The sequence below is a fragment of the Mustela nivalis genome (assembly GCF_964662115.1).
Source record: "Mustela nivalis genome assembly, chromosome: 1".
Lineage (NCBI taxonomy): Eukaryota > Metazoa > Chordata > Mammalia > Carnivora > Mustelidae > Mustela > Mustela nivalis.
Window position 1 is genome coordinate 210,583,375 of NC_139020.1, and position 18,963 is coordinate 210,602,337.

General features: G+C 56.4%; 2 protein-coding genes across 6 annotated transcripts; one reads left to right on the forward strand and one right to left on the reverse strand.

The window, feature by feature from the left end:
• Positions 1-1,356: 1,356 nt before the first annotated feature.
• PEX11G (peroxisomal biogenesis factor 11 gamma) lies at positions 1,357-7,909 on the reverse strand. Of its 2 annotated transcripts, none has more exons than XM_082732843.1 (5): positions 7,847-7,909; positions 6,014-6,202; positions 4,469-4,647; positions 2,596-2,658; positions 1,357-2,047 (listed from the first exon to the last, which is right to left on the reverse strand). In XM_082732843.1, the coding sequence occupies exons 2-5, from the start codon at positions 6,050-6,052 to the stop codon at positions 1,813-1,815; spliced, it is 516 nt and encodes a 171-aa protein (XP_082588969.1). In that variant the 5' UTR covers positions 6,053-6,202; positions 7,847-7,909; the 3' UTR covers positions 1,357-1,812. The 2 variants fall into 2 exon arrangements, with proteins under 2 accessions (XP_082588969.1, XP_082588968.1); XM_082732842.1 differs by lacking the exon at positions 7,847-7,909 and adding an exon at positions 7,511-7,617.
• Positions 7,910-11,065: 3,156 nt separating this feature from the next.
• SAXO5 (stabilizer of axonemal microtubules 5) lies at positions 11,066-17,050 on the forward strand. 4 transcript variants are annotated; one of them, XR_014312292.1, is made up of 9 exons: positions 11,066-11,597; positions 12,839-13,418; positions 14,305-14,411; positions 14,498-14,598; positions 14,827-14,939; positions 15,052-15,161; positions 15,495-15,699; positions 16,154-16,274; positions 16,777-16,867. XR_014312292.1 is itself a non-coding variant. In XM_082732862.1 (9 exons), the coding sequence occupies exons 1-9, from the start codon at positions 11,583-11,585 to the stop codon at positions 17,002-17,004; spliced, it is 1,545 nt and encodes a 514-aa protein (XP_082588988.1). In that variant the 5' UTR covers positions 11,066-11,582; the 3' UTR covers positions 17,005-17,050. The 4 variants fall into 4 exon arrangements, 3 of the variants coding, with proteins under 3 accessions (XP_082588988.1, XP_082588989.1, XP_082588990.1); XM_082732862.1 differs by having other exon boundaries at positions 16,189-16,274; positions 16,777-17,050; XM_082732863.1 differs by lacking the exon at positions 16,777-16,867 and having other exon boundaries at positions 15,078-15,161; positions 15,417-15,699; positions 16,189-16,274.
• The last annotated feature ends 1,913 nt before the right edge of the window (positions 17,051-18,963 follow it).

Sequence of the window (18,963 nt, forward strand, 5' to 3'; positions counted from 1 at the left end):
GGGACGCCTGGGGCCCCCCAGGAGCAGCCCTCCAGACAAGGCTGAGGGAGGGGTGGGGATGTGACCAGGTCCTCGCTGCTCAGGCAGGGTCCCGGTGCTCTTGGAATGGTAGCTTCCTAGACAAGGAGCTGTCACCCCGAGCAGGGCCATCCCTAAGGCCCATCTGCCTCTCTGTGCCCAAAGGAGCTGAGATGGTGACAGCAAGTGCTGCCTGGGGCCTGGGAGAACGCCTGTAGGTCCCGCTCCCAGGAACTGGCTAGCCTTGCCCCCCGCAAGAGGCTGAAGTTGCCAGGCAAGGAAGGGCACTGGGCGGGGGGTTTGGCCACACTACAGAGGATGCTTCCCAGCTGCCCGGCATCTGGCTCTACCCAGGACCATGGGGACACCAGCCTGCTGAGCCAGACAAGCTGCCTATGTGTGGTGCCCCCCAAACAGCGCTCCGAGTGCCTCACAGGCAGGGAAGTGGGTGCTCCTGGAACTATCCCCCCCCCCGCCCCCGTGCCCGGAGTGCTGGGAAGGGGGCCTCTGCTAAGGGCCAAGGCGAGCACGTCTCCACTTTGCGTGAGGGGAGGGGGAGACTGACTGAGCCTGGCCCCTCCCCTCACCCAGGGCCATGCGCCCCGAGTTAACCCGAGTTAACCCAGAGGGGCCTCCGTCCCAGGTCTTCCCACCACGTAGCTTCCGTGTAGGACGAGACATCGGGCGGGGGGCCTATGAAGTCTCGGGGGCTGCAAGCCCATTGTTGTTGGCTGCGGGATGTAAGGGAGAGCCTGATCCCCTCTGCTTTCCCGCTAGGACTCCGAGGTGGAGGGTCCGAGGACACATCAAGAGGGGCAGGGGCGGGCTGGCCACCAAATGCAGGCGCCTGCCTGAGGCCACACACACAAGACTCTCGTGTCTGCTAGAGACATCCCGACCCACACCGTGAGGTGGGAGGTGGGAGACAGGAGCCGGCGAGGCCCGGCCGCAGACGAGTCCATAAAGCACTCAGAGGGGCGCTGGGCCCGAGCTGTGGCTGGCTGCGAGATGCTTTGACCGCAGCAAGCACCCTGGAGCTGCACAGGGGACAAGACACAGGCATGGCCTGGTGGAGGGTGGCCTCTGTGGCCCCTGTGCCCCAGACAGGAGAGCTGCTCGCCTTGGCCAAAGGCTGCTCAGGGGCAGTGCGCTGTGCTCGCAGAGTCAGAGAGGACCCACTGGGCCAAGCATGTTCCAGAAGGCGGGCCGGGGAGGTGTGGTTTCCCGGCATCACCCCACCCCCGCCTCCCTCCACAATGCACAAGGCTGCCGCTGCCCCAGAGGAACAGGGTGTGTGAGCGAGAGGGCTTGCAGTGATTTAGAAATAAGCTCTCATGCTTGGCCTGGCACCAACACGCTATTTAATCAATCATCATCTCGACCTTCCCAAGGCCCGTGTGGCGCCCGCCATCCCGGCTCCCCAGCTCGCCTTTATCGGAATGCAGGACATGGGCCGCGCGAGGTGCTGCGAGGCCCCCGGCACCCTTTTCTACATGTGAGGCTTGGGGACCCTCCTCTGGCCCTGAGAAAAGCCTCCCACATGAAGCCCCAGGGGTTAGCTCCCCAGCCTGGTTGGAAAGGCCCTGGCTCTTGGACCCTGGGAGACCTCACCCCTGCCCCCATCCTGCCCCAGAATGGGCGTGCGCCCGAGGTGGCCCGTGTGTCCTCTGGGGGACACTCCCTACACCTGGCATTGACTTGCTCAGTTAGACCCAGCTCCCCCACCAAGTGATTTCTGCTTTGTGGAAGGGGCTCCGGTGGAGTTCTGGCTGCAGCCACGCCTCCCAGGCCACATCAGGGGGCGGTGGCCTCGCCCTGGCCACTGGCCAGGACAGCCTGGTACATGCTGAGGAGGGAGGAGATGGTCCCAAGGAGCCCCACGAGCCACGGGGGGAAGCGGCCAGCCCACAGGACGCCGGGAGGCAGCCAGTGCACAGCATTGGCCAGATCGGCCGCGTTGCTCAGGAGGGTCAGCACCTCCGACTGGACCTGGGCCTCCATGGCCCTCCTCTTGCTCCGCGGCAGCCGGCTGTGGGAGCAAAGAGAAGCGGCTGGGGAAGACGCACGCACACCCAGGCTCACCCGAACAGCAGGGAGAGGTGACAGCAGAGTGAGTGAGAACTGGTGGGGCTGAGTCCCTGTCGCAGCCCCCAGAAGGAGTCCCCAGCATGAACAGGGCACAGACTGGCGGGGGAAGTCTCAAACCCACACCACAGACCTCTGGGCCCTGGAGACAGGCCCGGAGCTGGCTGGTGGGCACGGCGTTGCCCCACATTCCTTCCCGGGATGCAACAGTGACCTCAGTCCCTAAGAAACCTGTTTCGGACCACCCGCCCTGCATGGGACCCAGCCAAGAGGGCTCAGCCACATCCCACCGACAGGGCTCAAGCCAGCCTCAGTTTCTCCATCTGGGCCAGCCCCTGGAGCTGCTGTAAGGTCCCCGTGCAGGACCGCACAAGGGCGAGGCTAAAAACTGGTGGCAGCTCAAGGCACCTCCCTGGCTAGGGAAACCCACAAGGGTCCCCAACTTGCGGGAGGAAGTCGGCCTTTCTCCAGGGCGAAACCGCTGGGTTGTACCTGGTGAAGGCCACCGCGGGGCCCCTCAGCTTCCATCTCAGCGTCAGGACCATCCTCAAAGACCTGCAGCAGGCAAGGAAAGTAGGGTTGGGGGCGCAGGGGTGAGCTCCCCAGCGCCAGCCCGAGAGCACCACCCGCCGCGATGGCCACATGGAGCTGCGGCCGTCGGGCACCCTCCCAGAGCTCCAGACCCACCTGGGCCTCAGACGCTTCCGGCAACTCCTAATTCAGGCCCTGACCTGCCTGCCCTGTCCACACAAGATCTGGAAGCATCTAGTGCTTCTGATGCTAGAGCCAGCCACATGTCCCTGTCCACGCGGCCTGTCCCCAGAGAGCATGGGACCCAAGGCAGCCCCTGCAGTGAAGTAAGTGGGTCTGCATCGGGGCCCCCTGGAAGACCGGGACAAAACGCCAATTCCTGCGCCCGGGGTCCCGACTCGCCAAATCCAAACCTCTCGCCACCTGGGCCTCTGCATTGCTGCAACAACCCCCCTGCTGACTCTCAGGCACTTGGAGTCCTACAGACACCTGGTCAGGACCCCCACACTTGCTCACCCCAGATAAGAGAGAAATGATGGGAAAAGTATAAGCTCTAAAAACGAAGAGGCCGAGCACAGACGATCTGAGGCCGATGCCACCACTCTGTGATCACACAGCAGCGGACATGTCTCATTCCACACCTGTCCAGGCCCCCAGGACGCGCCACCCAGTGAATCCTGATGTAAACCATGGTCTTGGGGTGCCCGTGACTTGTCAATGTGGCTTCATCAGCTGCTGGGGGAGTTTGATAATGGAGGGGCTGTGGGGCGGGTGGGGAACCTGCAGAAGCTCTCTTTTCTTTCGGTTCAATTGCGTTGGGAAGATGGACGAAAAATGAAAGTCTATTTTTAAAAATTTATGGATCCGGGAGCCTGGCAGGCTCAGTTGGTGCAGCCTGGCACAATCAATCTCAGGGTTGTGAGTTTAAGCCCCACTTTGGGTGTAGAGATGACTTAAAAATTTTTTTAGAAAAAATTTTAAAAACAAATTAATGGGACCAAGGATGCTCTAAAACAGGAACGCGAAGCATCTTGGGGCCTGAGGTCCCAGGCACTGTGAGGAGAGGCCGGGAGCCAGCCCTCTGGGAGCTGTATGGAGAGTTGGGGATCTCCACGTTGGACTGTGGATGGCTTGAACCTTCCACTCGGGTTTGTTCTCATGTTCCAGACCATCGATGATAACAGTATAATTAGGGGATGTGTCCCTGGGGAAAACAAGGGCTTCGGAATGTCGGTGTCTGGGGGGGAAAAATGGCAGCTGATGTGGGCTCCGCCCCCACCCCTCCGGGGATCTGAGAGGCCGGCCTGTGCCTTCGGATCAGGGAGCTCAGAACAATCCCACTGAGCCCCTGTATGAAGAGAAAAATGTTCAAAAGGAAACCCTTATTTGAAAGTTCTAGAAAGTTCTAGTGTGGGTTTCAGAAGCACATAGCCAGGCAGGAAACTCCTGGCTGTTCTCTTTGGGGATGTTTACCGACAACCACGCAACCCCGGAGTTCAGAGACCCGGGGAAAGGCAGTCCCACTGTCCCCCTCTGTCCCCAGCCTGGAGTTCTGTGTCCTGGGTCCAGTGGGCACAACCACGCCCTCCATAGATGTCCACATCCTAATACTCCCAGGCCCTGTGTGCGTGCTCTCTGACATGGCACAAATGACTCTGCAGATGGACGAGGACAGGGGGTCCTCACAGGGCCCTCAGGAGGGGGAGGCAGCAGGGCTGGAGCCGGAGACGTGCCCAAGCGAGCGGGCTGTGGGGATGTGCTCTGGAGATGGAGAGAGGGCCGGATCCAGGGAGATGCCCTTTATAGCCAGCTGGAGGGCATTAGGGCCACATACCTGGCAATGCCCAGGAGCAGGGAGAGGCCCCAGAAGGCTGTGCTCAGTGTCCACCACCGGGCAGAGTCCACGCGAAGGATCTTGGCATCAGCAGCCCAGGCGATGTGCTCACAGGGGTAGTAGAGCTGGTCGGCCAGGTTGCCGAGGACCGACACGCAGCGGACAAAGATGTCCTCCTCCTGCAGGACCGGGGATGGGGGACATGGGCCTGGAGTCAGACCTAGCCAGGCCCGTCTTAAGGACCCAGGCCAAGCCCAATAGCAGTCACAGGGCAGCGCCGAGGCCCAGCAGGCCGGCCCATGGCTGGCCACCTCGGGGAAGAAAGGCCTCATTCCTGCTTCTCAGAGGTGTGTTCGGTTGTCATGGCCCGGTGGAGTAGCAACAGTCAGCTTGGCTGCACGGGGGATGCCCTGGAAGCTTCAAAACCCCGTGTGAGCCCCAGGGATTCTGCCTTGCTAGGTCCAGCCTAGGCCCTGGTACTAGAAATGTCTTTTAAGTTCCCAGAGGAGTCCCGAGTAGAAGAACTTTGAGAGGCGCTGCATCAGGGCCTTCCCACCCTGCAGCCTTCCAGTCCTGCCCACAGCTCTCCAGGCACAGGGCTCTAGGAGAGCGGGGAGCGGGGGGAGACAGATGGGGGACGTGACACTCAGTGATGACAGTAAGTGGGCACTAGGCCGTAAGTCCTGGGTCAGCTCCCCAAACCAGACAGGGCTCACCAGCCTCTAAGTACCTCTTCTCCTGCCGTGCCCAGCCATGGACCAGGCTGCCGGGCCTGGATGTTGCCCTGTGACTGCCATCAGGCTTGGTCTTGGTCTGGGCATCAAAACAGGAGGAAAGTCCAGAAAGCACCTGAGATGGAGGTGACTGGGCCATGGGCGTTGGAGTGGCACGAGGGTGTGTGCATCTGAGCATGGAGTGGCTCAGAGAGGGGATGGCGGGGTGGGAGGGGGGCTTGGAGACAGGTGGGCAACCCAGGGAGGGGCATAACTTGGCCAGGCCGGCCCAGGGCAGCTTCTGGACCCACTCCCTGGGGACACATCCTCTGCTGTAACAGCAAAGTCAACATGTCCGTGGGCGGGGGATCAGCTCTACAGCAGAGCACGGTGTGGCTCTGTTTGGAAGCCTTGGCGTTCTTGGAAGGAAGAAGCTCTGTTTGGACGGATAGGGAGCGACCTCCAAGCTGTGCGGTTTAAGAGAAAAATGCAAGTGGCCGAACACTGCACACGGCGCGTGACTAATTACATGAACAAGGTGATTTGCCTGTGCACGACGGGACACCTCATGAAGGAATCAGAAAGAGCTGACCACAGTAGCTGCCTCGGAGGAGGAAAACCAGCGGGGGGGGGGATCAGGAAGGAGGGAGGCTTTTTAATCACATAGCCTTTTGGAACATAGGAACGGATAAGCTATTTTTTCATTTAAATTCAAATGAGAACAACTGATCATCTCACAAAAGCAAGCAAAATGTTGGCCCGCACCATTGCCTCTAGACAAGTCCATGAAACACCGGTTTCCCAGAGTGTAGGGCCCCACACGCCCTGTTACCTCTGCCCCCAGGCCATACTGCTTCGTGTAGATAAACATGGCCACATCGTCAAAGAGTCGCAGGACGGTCCTACAGTGGCTGAGTTGGGAGGACAGGGTCAGCAGACGTGTCCCCACTTCCGACCTGGCTGGACACCGTTCCACCAGGACCCCGCCAACCAGCTGGCAGCAGTACCCCAGCGTTCGGATCTGTGGGAAACCAGAAGCAGTCAGCAGGGCCCTGCTCCTGCGCTGAGCTAATGGGCCCCCACGTGGCCGCGGGTCGCCTGGAATCAAGTTGGGGGCCGGCGGTCGGGGGGCGGGTTGTGCGGACTAGATCAACAAACTTCCAATAAAAGCTGAGAGTTTTAAGAGGTCCTTCCAGGTGGGACAAATGAAGAAACATAACCTCACTGTCCAAAAGTCACTGCAGAGACCCTAAGGCAGTGCTGGTTCGTATCCCTGAGGGGCACACCCTTTAGAGACAGATGTCACGAGAAAATGCAACCATTCCGCAGCTGGTGGTCTCCTTTCCCCAGCAGACCGGAGAGTGAGGCGGGTGTGCATATTTGCATCTGCCCAGCCGGACCAATGTCAGTAGCTGGACTGGGGAGCGAAGCGGTGAGGCCTGAGCCCAGTGAGCCAAAGGGTAATCTGCTCGAGTTACTTCAGTGAGAAGGAATCCACTCAGTGGGTAACTTGGGGCATAAGGAACTGGGTCAGCTTCACCACCCTCACAGCTTTATTTTATCTGCTTTCCAGAAATTGCTTTTTCCTGCTAATATGTTACTCTCACAATTTTGCAGTCCCTTTGTAACAGCAAAACTCTGCATTTTAAATGTGCACCTTGGGAGTTGATTAAAACCTGAATGCCCAGACATAGGGGATTTGAATGGGACCTAACTGCCCACCACTGGTACGTTCTGGTACGTTTTCTGGTACAGAAAACTGGCCTGTAAGAGAGAAAAGCTTATGTAGGAGCAAGCTGAGCGTCCGCCTTCAAGGGCCTTCCAGCCATATGGGAAAGCCCTAAACATCTTAAATCCCGTATGAGATTGTTAGGGACGACCCAGGAACCAACTAGGGCAGCCTAGTCAGATCCTAAATGTTCAAACAGGCCTGTAAATGTCCAGCCAGGCTGAGCTGTTAACCTAAATGCCCATTTATAGGGGATTCGGTCGCAACCTCAATGCCCAGCCGTAGAGGCAGCGCTGCCACACCCTGCGTCCTCATAGGAGACTGCCTGGGACAACCCAGTGACCGCCTTCAGTGGTCGGGTCGGATCCCAAATGTTGTCCAAACTTGCGGATTTGGCTGGTATTGAAAAATACCCCACCATGATGAGTCAGCAGGAACCACCTGCTTGTCCACCGCTAGGGGACAGGGTCGAAGCCCAGCCGGGAGGACGCCTCGGCGACGGGGGATCCTGAGCGCCCCGCCCCGCTCCGGCCTCAGTTTCCAGTCACTGAGCTCCGGCCCTGATCCGGGACCTCCGGCCGCGCTCCGCCCCAGCCTCACCAGGCGGTCCCGACCCCTGTACGATTCCAGCGCCGCCGCCAGGCCGCTCAGCGCCGCCATGGCAACTCCGCCGTGACGCCACAGTGGCGTCTACGCGCCGCGCCGGGGGGCGGGGCAAGGCGCTAGGCCACGCCCCCCCGGAACGCTCTGCGCAGGCGCGGCAGCGACCCTTTGTCCCCACACGCTGTCTTTGTCTGCAGCAGGGATCCGGACCGGTTTGCAGGCTACTGGCGGCCACGTGTGCACCCAGACGGCCCTGGGAGCCCGCCGCGACGACTCGTCTTTTCAAAGTTAACCACCTGCCCACAAAAGTAATATCCAAGCGAAAGCACCAACCTGTTTGCTCTGGTTCAGGAAGGGATTTTTCCTTTTAATTTCTGCGCTTCCCCCTTTCTGCGTTGTCTGCTTGTCTACAGGGAGCAGCTACAGCTTTTGTTTAATTCGTGAAAGACATTCTGAGAATGTTAAGGAAACGCCTACACTCGTCCTAGAAGAGGCGAGATTCTGGTAACGAATTGCTCCGAAGAGGGTAACTGTGTGGCTGGGAAAAGGATATTAAATCGTTCACCTCTGTACCTCATCGTAGCCCCCCCCCCACATAGTGTGCATCACTGTATGATTTTCAGGTGCACGGCAGCAAGGTTTGACCCAGACACCATGAAACGACTACAGTAAGTTGAGTTACAAACCATCATCTCGTATAATTTTCGTAGCTTTTGAATTTTGTGCAGCATATGTGTATTCTCTCATTAAAAAGTCAAATGAAATTTTTCAAAAAGTTAACATGACCCGTTTGCCTTTTTTTTTTTTAAATTGTGACACATATGAGTCACCGTTTTAAGACATACAATGAAGTGGTATTTGCAACACCCACATGGACAAATATCACCCCTTTTTAGCTTCAAAACATTTTCTTCGCCCTCAGAGGAGACCCCATAATTCTGGCAAGTAGTTAAATCTATTCGTCCTTACCCAGCCCCCAACCTTCACTGTCTGGTTTGTCTCAGTGGGTTTACCCATTCTGGATATTTCATATAAATGGAATAATGCGGTGTGTGATCATTCATGTTTGGCTTCTTTCACTTAGCGTTGTGTTTCTGGGGATTCATCCACGTTGTAGCTTATATCAATATTCCGTTCCTTGGGACGCCTGGGTGGCTCAGTCGTGGGTCATAGGGTAGCTCTGTGTTTGACTTTTTGAGGAACCACCAGACTCTCTTCCACATTAGTTGCACCACTTGACTTTCCCACCAGCGACGCACGGCATTCTCCACATTCCTGTCAACACTTTTATTTTGCTTCCTTACTACTATTATTGCCCTATTATTATGACCATCCTGCTGGGTGGGACACTATATCTCTCACTATAGGTTTGCTTTATATTTCCCTAATGATTCATGATGTTGCTTGGCTGCCTTTTGCCAAATATTTCCCCTTGATTTCAACTTCTACAACCCTTTCTGCCTCATTCCCTTCTTTTCTTTTTCTTTTTTCTTTTTTTTAAAGATTTTATTTGTTTATTTGACAGAGAGAGATCACAAGTAGGCAGAGAGGCAGGCAGAGAGAGAGGGAGAAGCAGGCTCCCCGCCGAGCAGAAAGCCCGACTCAGGATCCCAGGACCCTGGGATCATGACCTGAGCCGAAGGCAGAGGCTTAACCCACTGAGCCACCCAGGTGCTCCTCATTCCCTTATTTTCAACCACACTGCCTTCCTCCTGGTCCTTGAAATTACAGCAAGAACACTTCTGCCCCAGGGCCTTTGCACTGGCTGTACCCTCTGCCTCCAGATTCCCACATGGTTCCCTCCCTCACCTCCTCCTCATGTTTATTTGGACATTATCTTTTCACTGGACCTCCCCATCACACCGTCCTGGACAATTCCTACCCATATTTCCTGCTGCCTTGTTTTCCTCCTGAGCTTAGAATACTATCTAACATAACTATATTGCTTCTTTATCTAGCTGCCTAGTTATTTGTCTCTCAACAGAACGTGAGGACTTTGACTTGTCTTGGTCATAGTTAAATCCCCACAGCCTGCACAAAACAGTTTCTCAGTAAGTGCCAGAGACGTCCGGGCTCAGCTGTCCGCCCAAAGCTCTGTGCTCACACTCCATCCACACGGCCCTGGGAAATCTCGTCTACTCTCACGACTTCCCTGACCCCCTCTTCACTGACCTCTCCCTCATGCCTCTTTAACGCTAACCTGACTCCTGCTCCCACCTGCCGCCTGGACACTTTGCCTGCACATCCCACCAACCCTATCCGCACACTCAACATGTCCCAGCATCCTCCGGGACATCTTGCTCTCCCGTGTCCCCATCTCCAGGCTGCCCCTCCAGTCCCAGACCTGGACATCATGCTCACCTTTCTCTCCACACACGCCCCTCCTACATCCCAATGTCCCTGGAATCCATCCACTTCCTTCTGGCCCACAGCCCCCTCCATAGGCAGACCCCTCCTCTCTCCAAGCCCCAGACCCCCAGACCTGCCTCCCCAGGTCTGTCTTCCCTACAGCATCTCAAGATGGGGAGTCAAGAGACTCTTTAACCCCCACATCTGACCACAGCCCTCCTTGCTTAAGACTTGGGCACAGGCATCTGTGTGCCCCACCCCTCAACTAGGGAAGCTGTTCCTGCAGCAGAAAAAAAAATCCAAGCCAAGCCCAAAGCCTGCAGAGGGAAGAGGGTCTCGGGCTGTAGCGCACACTGCTGCCTGACTGGCCAGATCCCTTCTCTTGAGCCCCTGCTGTCCCTGACAGCTTCATAATCGCACAGTACATTTTCTGAGTGACTGCTGAGAGCCAGGCCCTGTGCCAGGCATCAAGCAGAGAGCAGTGAGTCTTACAAGCCCTGCCAAGCCCTCCCAGCGTCCTCCACCATCTGGTTAGGGCCAAGCTTGACCTTTGAGAGAGAGACAGGAGCTAGCAGCTCCACAGCTGGCCTTGTTGTTGCTAGGAGCTGCCCTGACTGTCCCAGCTAAGCCCTGGTGTTCTCCTGTGGGACATAAATAATTTTGCAGAATGCCAACAATGGACAAGGCCACTCCGTGACCGTGGCAGAACGAGACAAAACAAGCTCGCTCTGTGATCACGTCTGAATGCAGGCAAAACATGAGCAGTGTCCAGACCACAGCAGCAAACTACACATCCCCTCGTCCTGGAGAGTCTGACTGACTACTAATCCTTTACCAATGACCGCTTTATTCTTGCTTCATTCCTTAGACTTTCTGATAAAAACTAAGACCCTCAATAAGAGAATTACCTCTCGTCCCTTTGCGTCCTGACAGCATCCAGGATCCACCTCCCGGTCCTTCTTTTCCCAGAGGGCAGAAGGACAAGGCTGAAATGTGTCTTTGCAACAACCTGGCTGGGCCAAAGCCCTCAGCTGGGCTCCAGGCAGGAGAGCCAGTGACAGGACCTCAACCCTGTGGACAAAATGACAATTTGCTCAAATTTAGTGAGAAGAAACCCACTCAGTTAAATAAACCCTGGAGAGGTATTAGCTAATGTTACAATGACAGTTGAAGGAAGAAAGGGAGGAGAGAAGAAAAAAGGAAAAAAGGAAGGGGAGAAAGGAATGAGTCCTGGAATGACATTAAGCATTGCAGTGACCCAAAGACCAAAGATGCCCCCTCATTCTGTGTGGGGAGTGTTAGGAAGCTGACCAGCAGGAAAACTTTGGGAAATTATACTCATGAACACCTGCCCCAATCCTCACTGCGGCTTTCTGAATAGTCACCATTCTCCACCCCCATTTTCCAGATGACAAAACTGAGGCTTCGAGAAGTCACTTGCCAAGCTCTCTTGAGCTCTCTTGAGCTCAGGAGGCGGGATCCTCTGGCCTCACTCCTGATCTTTCTCCCAGCCGCCCTCAGAGCTCCTGGGAGACCATTGTGACAGCACCGTCTGGGGGAAGCTCTTTGGTCACAATAGGCAGAGCTGGGCCACAGTGGGACGCAGCCTTGGAAGGAACAAGGAACGTGTGAACATCCTCTGGGAGACTGGGGACAGAGTCAGGAAGTCTCGAGGGTCAGGCCGGTCGCCAAGCGCATCTTCTAAGACTCAGTAGTCCCCATGTCACCCCTTGAGGTAAGTCTCTTATCATCATCCCTGATGTGGAAGCTGAAGCTGATGGGAGCCCAGTTACTTATTCCAAGGTGACCTAGCTAGTAACTTCAGTTGTCCAATTCTCCATCAACTATAAGAAGACTTCTCAACTCTCAACTCTTTTTGCTGCCAAAATGGTAAAAAAAGAAAAAGAAAAAAAAGCAAACACAGACACTGAAAAACTGTCGTCTTGTTATCATGCTTGATGCCTGCTTTCTAAAGAGGTCGACGTGAGCTAGCTGTGAGCGGACATGGTCTGGGCAGGGGGTGAACCTGCTCTAGGGGTGTGGTAGGACGAGGGGGAGGGCGACTTTTCCGTTCTGAGCAAAGGCAAGGAAGTCCCAGTTAGCTAACTGGGGCGCTGACAGCCGGGAACTGGAGATCAGGGAAGTGGACTGAGAGGTGTCTAAGCTTCAGAGAGTTTGAGGGAAGGAAGAGACCCTGGAGAGCAACCGCAGGAGGCAGGAAGCCCCACGAGGAGGTGTGTGGCACAGATAGGACAGTGGCCAGGACTGAGCAGACATTGAAGGGGAGAGCCATGGCCTTGACCACTGACTGAGAATGAGGAGAGGGGGCTCCTGTATCAGACAAACTGTAGAATGCAGCGGTTCATTCCTCAGCCCTTCCTGCAGCTCACTCTGCACTGACCCCCTCCAGGCAGGGCCTTTGCACCTGCTGTTTCTTCTGCCTGGAATGCTATTCCCCGGGGTACCCCAAAGCTGCCCTCCCACCTTTTCCAGGTGCTCAACTGTCCTCTCAGGGGCTCCACTCGATCCGAAACTGCAACCCCCCCAGCCTCAGCCCCATCCTCCTTCCCAGTGTGACGTTTTCACCCACAGGCCTTAGCTCCTTCTCCTAACTCCGCAATTGATAGCAGTGCGTTTATTCAGTATTGTCCGTCGTCTCTTCGCCCCAGTATTAACTCCCCAAGGGTACAGCTCTTGGTCTGTTTTGTTATCTGATGTTACCCCTTTCGAGAACCTAGAACAGTACCTGGCACACAGTAAGCTTCAAATGAATGACGATATCTCTCCTTTCCCTGGGGCAGGTACCGGGGCTGGGCCTGTTTTGTTTTTGTTTTTGTTTTCTTTTCTTTTCTTTTCTTTTCTTTCCACAATGTCCCCAACCCCGAGTGCCCGGCGCCTGGAACACAGGCAGGAATAAAAGGCAGCATTGTCCTCCAGCCCGGCGCTTGCTCACTCCCGGATCTCCGCCCCTCCCAGGTGGCGCCCTGCCCCGCGATGGCCGCGGTCACCCCGCTGCCATGCCCGATGTCCCGGCTGAACTTCCTCAAGGCCTCGCACTTTGCACTGGGGCCCGACCCGCGGCTGCACGTGGGCGACATGCAGTCCACATCGCATCGGGACTTCCCGGCCCCCCCAGGCGGCACCCGTGCGCAGCAGTGCCGGGCGCCGCCCCGCGGGTCCCTCTTCGCACAGGACACGCGCTCGGCGGGCACGCGGCTCGAGTCCGAGACGCACGGCGCGTACGCACCCCCGGGGCCGTCGCCGTCCCGGCGATCGGAGTTGCGGGAGCGCACCCTCGCCATGCAGGCCAGCAACTGGCGCGTGCTCGCGGACTCGCGCGTCCGCACCAGCCTCTCCACCGTGCGCGCCGACTTCGGCTGGCCCGAGCCGCCGGCGCGCGCGAGCGAGCAGATCCGCGGCGCGCGGCTCATCTTCGACCGCGACTCGGTGCCGCCTGGCGACCCAGCCAAGCTGGGCATCCCCCCCACCACCTACCAGGCGTTTTACCTGCCCCACGACCCGTGCCCGCAGCCCCGCGCGCCCTGCTGCCACCTCGGTGAGGGCGCCCGGGCGGCCAGCGCGACTTGCCAACTCCCGGTGGGCGGGGTTTCCGCGCCCTCCCCCAGGGGACATGCGGCTGAGTGTGGAGATCGTTTTCGTTGGCGGAGGAAGTGCTACTAGCAGGGGATGAAGGAGACCAGGGATGCTACCACGCACAGGACAACTCGCCCCAGTAAAGAATTTTCCAGCCCCAAATATCAATAGTGCCGAGCCCAGGAAAATCTGGAACCTCCCGGATCCTCAGTTTCTATACTCATAGAATGGCACAGGTCCTGATTTTTTTTTTTTTTCAAGGGGGTGTGCCAGGGCCAGAAGTGGTGGCTTGGAACCAGGTTAGAGCAAGTAGACCATTCCAAGCCTGGATTTTCCTCGGTGCCACAACAGCGCCCCATTTCGCAGGAGCTGCTGAAGCCAAAGGCGCGGAGTGCATGGTGCAGCTGGCATCCAGGGAGCGCTCAGAAAAGAGTAGCTGTCATTCGTGCGATTTTCCAACTCTGGTTCAAGAGGACCCGCAGGGGGAGTCACTAGTCAGAGGCCCTCCACGCTGGATTCAGGGATTGTCAGATCTGAACTGGACTTGTTTTGGTTTTGCATTTCTGTGACTTCTGGCAAGTCATTTTGCCTCTCTGAGCCTCCCAAAGGCTGTGAGGTGGGGAGAATATGAGTCCTGCAAATGAGGTTCGAAGCCCTTAACCTTGATGGCAGGTTCAATATTTGGTAGTCTTGTTATCATTCCTTGTGTTATTTTGGATGTTTTCCACACAGCCCTTGGGGGAGGCTAGACAGGACTGCCCAGCTCCCCTTCCCAGGCAAGGACTCGCATCCTAGTGGGCTTGAGGCTGCGGGGGCTCAGTTCTCTGTCTACTCTTGCTTATCTACAGGGGGCCTCAACCCCCTCAGGTGGGACCACAGCAGACAGGACAATGGGACCTCCTACCAGAGACACTTCCAGGCCCTGCCGAGCCCACCAGCCTTGATGTGTAAGAGGGTAAATGCATGTGGGGCTGAGGCTGCTGGGGAGGGCAGTGATGGGGGCTGGGTGGTGTTGCCCTTCCCACTTCTGTCCACGCACAGGCCTTCTCCAGCGTCGAACTGGGAGACTCCAAGATTGGCTATGGGCCCATGTGTTCAGAGCAGAAGCAAGCCTACAGACCCCAGGGTCTCCTCCCAGAGAGGTACAAAGAGATGGTGGCCTTCCACCAGGGTGAAGGGCTCTCAGCGACATGTGGTGTGTGTCACCTAAGGCTCTGGGGCCAATACTGTGCCTTTGAGGCCTCCATCACCCACAAGCGAGGCTCTCCCACCATGAGCACCCCACAAATTGGCCTCTGGGAAGCCTTCCCCTCTCCCATTTCCTGGGCGTTGCAAGGGCCCAGATCAGACAAATTCCCGCTGATCTGCAGGTATGACAAGGCTCAGGCCGCAGCCCACATCCACTATGTGAATATTCGTCCTGGAGATGGCCTATTCCATGACAGGACCACCAAGGCTGAACACTTCTATGCCCGAGAGCCAGGTGAGTCTACTGCCGGCCTGGCCACCCCTACCCCTCCTGACCTCTCCCAACCACCCCCGCTTCCCCACGGGGTTCTCCCAGGCCAGCTCAGCACCTACTCTGCCGCTGGCAGAGCGTTTTGTCCTTCACCATGACCAGACTCCAGCATCGCACATCCTGGAAGGAAACTGGTGCCCTGGTCCAGGCAGCCTCACCACGTCCATGCATTTCTTCCATGGCCAGGTCAGCAGGAAGGGGGGGTCCTCCCCCGCCCCAGGTTCATCAGAGAAAAGGGTTTCCCAGGCAGGACGAACAGCAAGTGCAAAGGCCCTGAGGTCGGAGTGAGCTTGACATGTGTGGGGGGATCTCCTGGATCTACCTGCGGGATCTAGGGTTAAGCCACTCAGTGGCTCGTTTTGCAAAATGAGATACAGTGCCTACTCCCAGCACCAGCAACGCGGGGCCTATGGAGGGTGTGAGCTATCCAACGTCGTACAGTGCTCACCTCTTTCCTCCACCCGGGTTTTGGGAGATTCCGGACACGGGAGCTTCCTAGATGCCACGTGATCTTAACAGCCGCATCCGGTGACCGCACCGCCCAGCCGCCACTTGCCTTTAGAGAAATTGAAGAGTCACGTGTGCCTAGGGGACCCCTCGCTGCTCAAACAGTTCTTCCAGACTTCCATGGGCACGGACTATTGCCCCCCTGCGACGCCAGAGAAGGTGCGGATAGCACCCAATCTTCACTTGATGCCTAGCAACCTGCCCCGTGGCACTGACGGTGAGCGGGTTGGGGGCGGGGAGGGGCGGGGGCCCTTCCCCGCCCCAGCTCTAACCCCGCCCCGGCCAGTTTTGTCCCGCCCACTGACAGATTCTGGCTCCGCCTCCTGAAGCGCGAGATCCCACCCCCTGGGCGGAGATCCTCACTCGGCCCCAGGACAGCCCGCCCCTTCGTGGGCTTGAGTCCCCACCACGACCGCCACCTTCTCCGTATCTGCCCTCTCCCGGCTCTAACCCATGCTCTTCTGCCAGACTCTGGCTCCTCCCCCTCACGGACTAGCTTGCCCTACATTGCCCCGCCCCGAGCTTGCCGCGCCCCTGGATCTTCCCTCCGCCCCGCCTCCTAACCCATCCTTTGCTCTAACGTCCTCGCTGGCTCAGGCTTTACCCTGAAGTCCTACTCCATCCTTAATCTCCCACGTTCCTACCTGGGGACCACACCTCTCCTCCCTCAGCCCCTCAGCTCGATTACCCCCACCCAAATCAACAGAAACAGATTTTTTAACCACGAACCAGAAGATGCTGAAGCCTCATAGAACACCTCCAGCCTTCGTGACGGAGGAAATGCTTCAGCGGGTGAGGGACGGGGAAGGGTACCTCTCTGATCAGATAGCCCCCCCAATCAGTGTAGCTTTGTCTCGGGATGATAACACTGTCACCTCAGGCCCAGAATTAGTGTTAAGTCCTTCCAGGGTCTCTCTAGGATGACCCCAGGTACAGGGTCATCTTAACGTCACCCAGCCTCAAGGTCATCCCTAGCTCACCCCCAGAGTCGTGTCAGGGTCAGCTCAAGGACACCTTTATATCACCAGCCACAGTTATACCCCCAGCTGAGGGTTACCTCATAGTTACCAAGGGTCACCGCAGTCCTCGGGTCATACCAGGGGTCACTGGTTTCTCTCCAGCTTCTCCTCCAGCTCCTGGCTTAGCCTGAGGTGGGGCACCTTTTGCCCACCTCCTCAGAGCCCAGTCATCAGCCTTTGCTGCTCCCCAAGGTGGCACGGGGACCATGGGGGGTGGCCAGTAAGTCAGCCAGCCTCCAGCCTATCTTGCCAGGCTGCCCACCCTGTCTCCACAGAGCAAATACAGCCACATTGAGCCCCCGCTTGGCAGACAGCGCTTCTTCTCAACCCAGTATGAGGATGAGTTTGCCTCCAAGTACCAGGGCCCAGCAGTGCTGAGATTGACCAATCTTCAGGACAGCCATGTGCCTCTGGGCTCCCTTCGCCAGTGGGGGTGTGGGGCTGGGAAGGTAGACCCTCGGGCCCCCCAGACCCCCACCTACCCATGCCCTAGCCAACAATAAACACTGTCATGGCAGCATCCCACCCCTCCGCATCAGTCAGCCATGAAAGAGTATGCTTCGTAGGTTGGGGACGGTGCAGGAGAGAGTGACTCCATCTAACAGTCCTGAACAGACACTTCCACGGGCCCTGAAGACCACCCCACTCTGGGCAAGGGGGCCGTCCCAGCTTGTGCAAAGCCTTGGCGGTTGGACTCAGTGTAAGGTGTTCTGGTTCACCAACAAATCTGAATGATGTGAAGAGAGGAGTCATAGCACTGAACAGGGTGGTGTGGCGAAGGGCTGAGAACACAGGCTCCTAGGGCTGAAAGGATGAAGTCTAAATCTTCACTTCTCTGTCCTGCACAGTAGTCTTGGGCATGTCACTTAAGCCCTCTGAGCCTCACCTGTTTGCTCATCTGTAAAATGGATATGAATGAAAGCTCTCTCGTTAGAATGCTATAAAAGAGAAATATACATACTTGTCAGTGTATGTATGACTGGGGGGTCAAGCAGGAGAACACTTCCCTTCTGAGCATGAAGGTATGGAAGAAGGAGGAAGATGAAGGTATGGGAAGGAGCTTTCAATCATTGAGAGAGGGGCTGGGGTTCAGAGAGGAGAGAGGTTGAGAGTGACCCAGCAATTTCCTCTATTGTGGGTGAAAGCTGGAAGCTCAACAGTGTGCTGGCTGGCTGGGCAACTTGTCCCCAGGTCAGAGGTAGGTCCAGGGACAAATCAACAAAAGTCATCAGGATATGATCAAGTCCAAAGGAGTAGGTGTCCAGCCAGGAACAAAATGGAAAGTGCGGGAAAGGAAGAGGATGGAGTGGAGCCCTGTCAATGACAGGGTTTGACAAGTGTGTCAACAAATGGTACCTTGGACAGCGCCCCCCCCCATCTTGAAGGCTGGGTGTGTTGAGGTTAGCTCTCTCTGGGGTAAAATGGGCCTTGGGGGCCATGCCCAGGGCCTGCTTCTGTTGGATGTTGAGAATCTGGTTTCAGGGAATGCACATGGTTCTCTGACTCTGTCCCTGACTCCCTAGTCGGACCTTCAAAGACCAAGGCCTTCAGTCCAATGAGCCACTAAGAGCCAACTCAAACCCGACCAGAAGCCCTTTCTCCAGGGGCAGCAATTCTGTGAGGCCAAGTTGTCATTTCCACAGGAAGTACAGGAGTCCAGCTTTGAGTCCCACAGAATAAGATGGCCCTTTTGGCTGCACTTTTATTATCTGCTCAAGGGTCTGCTTGCTGCGAAACCCCTCTTCTGCTTGCTTCCGCTAAAGATCTACATGACACACTTCTGAGTTACCTCATGATGAATCAAGTTTTCTCAGTCCCAGTACTACTGACATTTTGGATGGGATTGTTCCTTATTGTCAGAGGCTCTCCTGTGCATTGTAGGATGTTTAGCCTCATCCCTGACCTCTAACTACTATATGATAATAGCATTCTCCCTTTACTCCAGCTGGCTGTGACAACCAAAAATATCTCCAGGCATTGCCAAATGTCCCCTGGGGGGTGGGGGAGGAGTGGGTTGAAAAGCCACTGCAATGAACCCAACCTGCAATGATCCCTAGGACAAAATCAGACTCTCCTGGTGAAGCTGGTCTTGTTGTTGATCAGACTACCCTTATGTAAAAGGCTTTTTATTTTTGCTTTGCCTGCCAGGAAGCTCAGAAAGCTGACTTTGGTATTCATTTCCATGTAGCTCTGGTTGCTGAAAAATGCGTGCTCCTGCCTGGTTCTAGGAGTGGTTTAAAGCAACCCAGACACAAGATGAAAAATGATGTATAGGAGTTCCAAGGAGGCAGATTTCCACACAAACTGAAGCATTTTCTAACAATGGAACTGACTATCCCTGGGATGGGTTGCTAGGAAAGAATGGGAGTTTCACTAGAAATATTTTATTTTTTTAAAGATTTTATTTATTTGACAGAGAGATCACAAGTAGGCAGAAAGGCAGGCAGAGAGAGAGAGGAGGA